The 4,930-nt window shown below is 41.1% G+C and overlaps 1 protein-coding gene across 2 annotated transcripts in view; it reads left to right on the top strand.

Annotated features, from left to right (window-relative positions):
• The window catches only part of vhll (von Hippel-Lindau tumor suppressor like), a 7,862-nt gene extending 5,614 nt beyond the window's left edge, over positions 1-2,248 (top strand). For both annotated transcript variants that reach the window (XR_013963079.1, XM_080749671.1), the window contains one exon: positions 61-2,248. Coding sequence is in view for 1 of the 2 variants with exons in the window: in XM_080749671.1 (XP_080605797.1) it covers positions 61-218 (158 nt within the window). In the remaining variant the exon portion in view is untranslated. The remainder of the gene's footprint in view (positions 1-60) is intronic.
• Positions 2,249-4,930: the final 2,682 nt, after the last annotated feature.

Raw genomic sequence — 4,930 nt, 5'->3', positions numbered from 1 at the left:
TGTGTGTGTGTGTGTGTGTGTGTGTGTGTGTGTGTGTGTGTGTGTGTGTGCGTGCCTCAGTGTACTCTCTTCAGCAGCTCTCTCTCATGGCTGTCAGGTGTCTGGTGAAGGAGCAGGACTTCGTGCGGTTGGAGATTCCCACGGAGCTTCAACACGAGCTGAGACAAACTCCTGACCTCAGGAGAGACCTCCTGGAACTCAACACACTGATTGATTGATTGATTGATTACCTCAAGCATATCGTCAGTGTCGGGCACAAACATCATATCTCCAAGTTTCAAATTTGTAAATGCTTCCTTAGATCAGGGGTTTTCAAAGTGGGTGACGGGGCACCCTGGGGTGCCGTGACGGCAGTCCAGGGGTGCCGCGAGATCATTTGATAATATTTGGAATGTATTTTTGACACTTGAACAAATATTTAGTATCATTTTAAACTTGAAGTACAAAGTTATTTTCAGTCAGTTCTAACCAAAATGGCTGTTATCTCAACGTTTTCCTCGCAACATAATCACTAAAATATGCTATAAATATAATGTGTTGGGAGTGAAAATTATGAATATTATGTAGGGGTGCCTCAGATTAAAACAATATTTATGGGGTGTCCTGAGACAAAAAGGTTTGGGAACCCCTGGTGTAGACCGACCCCATCCTATTCAGCACAGTTAACACAGGAGGAGCATTTATTCCTTGTTTTTGTTGCATTCCTAAGACAATAATGACCTGCAGTGGTTCCCTATGGAGACACAAAGGCATGTGGTGAGTAATCAATAGAGAAAAAAGGGAAAAAAAGTAATTTTGAGGATGAACTGTTGTGTGCCTTATTGAGTTGGCCTCAGCGGTCAATGCTTGTTTACATTCCAAAATGATTTGCTGTCAGGAAGTGATTTTATGTCAACTTGTTGTCTTAGTGGATTAGATGACTTGTAGGCAAGGCACAACGTGATTTTACTTCTCTTTCCTGAAAACAATCATTCATTAATGTGCAATACGTGTTGAATGGCTTTATATTATGAATAGTACTGTAATAATGTCTTGATCTCCTCTTGTCTTGATATTTTAGCCCATTAAGAACGGGTACACAGTATTGTGTATTATTATTTTATGCTTTAACTATTGAAAAATAGCAGATATACAAGCTCACAGCGAGATCTGCTAATTTTGAAAAATCTTGAAAATTTGAATTTTGACCCGATTCTATAAGTGTCTTTTGAAAAAGATTTTTTTTAAAAACCCCATGTTTCTATGTCAGCAATCTGGCCAGCCATCGTCAAAGAAAAGGTCCTTTTCACTCAACTGGAGCTCAGTTAGTCTGTTCTTGAGAGACTACTATGTTAGTGGTTCTCAAACCTTTTCATGTGAAGGACCCCCAAACTCATGTATTTGGCCACGGACCCCCATCTCAAAAATATTTAGTTCCAGGGACCCCGCAGAAGCTAAATTTGATTTACAACAAACGCTTGCTTTAAAAATACATATATTCAAAGATTTGCACACATTTTCACGACTTTTTCAAAAATAGCAGATCTACAAGCTCGCAGCGCGGCACTCGGTGCCGCACTGCGAGATTGTATATCTGCTATTTTTCACTGGTTAAAGCATTCAATAATTCTAGGTGACATCATGGGCCGCTATGCTGGATAACAAGCTTGATAAGACCAAAGCTTATTGATTACCTGGTGCTCAATACATGTGTTATGAAGTTTGTAGAGGAACCTTGTTTCCCGCCCCATCCCCAGGCACAGCATGTGGTGTAACACACTCTAGGATTAACACATATCCACTGTATGCAGAATAACAGTCACAATATGTGGTGTAACATACCGTTATTCACCGTATGCATAATAAAATACCATGTTCTTATGTTGATATCATGCTTACAGATGTTTAACACTAGAGTAGGGGTCTTCAACGTTTTCAGGCCAAGGACCCCTTAGTTGAGAGAGAGATGAAGCAGGGACCCCTTAGCTGAGAGAGAGATGAAGCAGGGACCCCTTAGCTGAGAGAGATGAAGCAGGGACCCCTTAGTTGAGAGAGAGATGAAGCAGGGACCCCTTAGCTGAGAGAGAGATGAAGCAGGGACCCCTTAGCTGAGAGAGAGATGAAGCAGGGACCCCTTAGTTGAGAGAGAGATGAAGCAGGGACCCCCACAACCTGTTCATAGATTCCATATAGTTTCATTGTTTGACAGCACAATCATCAGTGTATTTTGGATTCATGTCAATTTGTGTTTTCAGATATTTAACCACTTGAACCGTCAATACTTAATAAACTTGACCTTTCACTCTGTACTTAGTCTGCTCTTTTTCCCCTCTACACCAAACCTCTTTGCCAAAAATAGCCGATCTACATCTTGTACTTTTCTGTTTGGATGGATGGGCTGTCAAGACCAGAAAGTAGTTTTTGCCACTCAGTAGGCGTTCCTGCATTAGTGTCTGCTAAATGCCAAACTGTGGACTGTAAGCTGTAGGCTAACAACTAGCACATAATACCAGTTCATGTAGGCTACAATCTGTGAACAACTAGTACATAATACCAGTTCATGTAGGCTACAATCTGTGAACAACTAGCACATAACACCAGTTTATGTACGCTACAATCTGTGGTTTATGTATTAATTCTGCACCTGGTCATTGCATCAACATTGGCTCTAGTAATAAAATACAAACTATAATAACAATGCAAATAATTATAATGACAATCCTGGTAACAAATATAAGAATAACAGAAAAACTAATCCAAAGCCGTTCTGTTCCATGTCTGTTAAAGGGCAGCAGTAGCCAGTACACCAATTTTGCCCGTAGAGGGCAGCGTGACTCCACAAATAAAGTGCTGAGAGATTAAACAGGATACTCTTCAGTCAGACAGTCAGTTTAACACTGTTTTTCTTTATAGGCCTAGATATATTATTAAATATAGGTCTATATTTTCTGCGTGTAGACAGGGGCGTCACACCAAATTCTGGGCCCTGGGTACAAGGATTCACTGTGCCCCCCCCCCATGAATGTTCTTCATAGGGGGAACTGGGAACTCATTATTACACATTATTTTGTGCTTTAACTATTGAAAAAAATAGCAGATATACAAGCTCACAGCGTGCGCGCTGCAAGCTTGTAAATCTGCTATTTTTGAAAGATCCTGAAAAGTCTTTGAATATTTCAAATCCTTCTAAGGTTTTTGGAGAAAACTATGTTTCCATGTCAGTGGTGCTCAAAACTTTTTCATGTCAAGGACCCCTAAATGATATGTATTTGGCCACGAACTCCTATCTCAAAATATGTGGTTCCAAGGACCACCAAGAAGCAAAATTTTAGTTACAAAATGATGTTCCCTTAAAAAATACATATAGCTCACATAGATATACAAGCTCAGAGTGCCATGCTGTGAGCTTGTATATCTGCTGTTTTTCAATAGCTAAAGTATGAAATAGTTAAGGCCCCCTCCACCTTGGGCCCCCTAGTAACTCAGTCCTTTTAGTTGACCTTGTACCAGTGAATTGTACTGTCATGAAACTGTACCTTTTAGTTGACCTTGTACCAGTGAACTGTACTGCCATGAAACTGTACCTTTTCCTTTGCAAACTCTAATAAATACTTCTTTCTTTCTTTCTTTCTTTCTTTCTTTCTTTCTCTAAATCTATTTTATATTTCCAGTGACAGTTACACCCCTCCTCCAGCAGGTGGCAGACCCCAGGGCCTGGCTTGGGTCTGTTAGTACCCTTCACTGTGCATGCGTGTGACACGTAGACCCGGAAGTAGAGTATAGAGAGTGTAGTTTTCCTATGTTTGTTTCTCCTTCATGGAGGCTTCGTGGTTTTATTATAATTTATAAACACATCTTTATAAATGTCTGTTAAACATTCTAACATGTTGAACATGAAGCTCCACACAGCAGGCAGAGGTGAGTTTATTCTCATCATGTTGTGTTGTTTATGTTTGACTCGCCCTGAATACATCACCGTCATGTTTCTTCCTCAACCTGAGAACGAGCGAGGTTTTCATAACGCAACGGTTTGAGCTACAAACGTCAGATTATAAAAATAAAATGCTTCCCCGAGTCTCCTTTTACTCTGAAATGACGCCGTTCAACGATAATTACACGTTGCTCCCGGATTGTTGAATAAAAACATTTTTATCCTGTTTTCCCTTGTATTTCCCCCTCTAGTGGCGAGTCTCGTCATCGCATCATCTCCGTTCACTACAGTGAGCTACCGGCGATGACGAGACTCGCCACTAGAGGGGGAAATACACAGGAAAACAGGATTGATAATGCGTTTTATCAAACAATCCGGGAGCAGCGTGTAATTATCGTTGAACGGCGTCATTTCAGAGTAAAAGGAGACTTGGTGAAGGACTTTATTTTTATAATCTGACGTTTGAAGCTCAAACCGTTGCGTTGTGAAAACCTCACTGGACGCGAGGTTGAGGGGGAAACATGACCGTCATGTATTCATAGTGTTGTTTATGTTTGACATTCAGCCACACTGGAGGTAAAACAGGCCTTAAAACACTCTGTTTTTACTGGAGTAAAAGTATCTTTACCTCCATGTAGAGTAGTGGTTCTCAACCTGTGGGTCGGGACCCCCAGAGGAGGAGGGGTCCCCGAGTTATTTCAGGGCAGGGGGTCCCCAGATGATTAGCTTAATGTGAAACATCGTTTTCTCTCTCAACAGTAAACAAACCATAACATAGAGCAGGGGTCTTCAACAGGGGGTCTGGGACCCCTAGGGGGTCCTCAGAGTTACTACAGGGGGTCCTCCAAATCTTCCAATCCTTTTTATATTAACAACTTGAACCCTAGTGTCCATATTCTGAGAACTGTAGCCAAACATAGCAGATCTACAAGCTTGTAGATCGGCTATTTTTGGCAAAGAGCTTTGGTGTAGAGGGGAAAAAGAGCAGACTAAGTACAGAGTGAAAGGTCAAGTTTATTA

The sequence above is a fragment of the Nannobrachium achirus genome (genome assembly GCF_963921795.1).
Source record: "Nannobrachium achirus genome assembly, chromosome: 19".
Lineage (NCBI taxonomy): Eukaryota > Metazoa > Chordata > Actinopteri > Myctophiformes > Myctophidae > Nannobrachium > Nannobrachium achirus.
The sequence above is the reverse complement of the archived record's forward strand: the minus strand, read 5'-3'. Positions and strand labels throughout refer to the sequence as shown.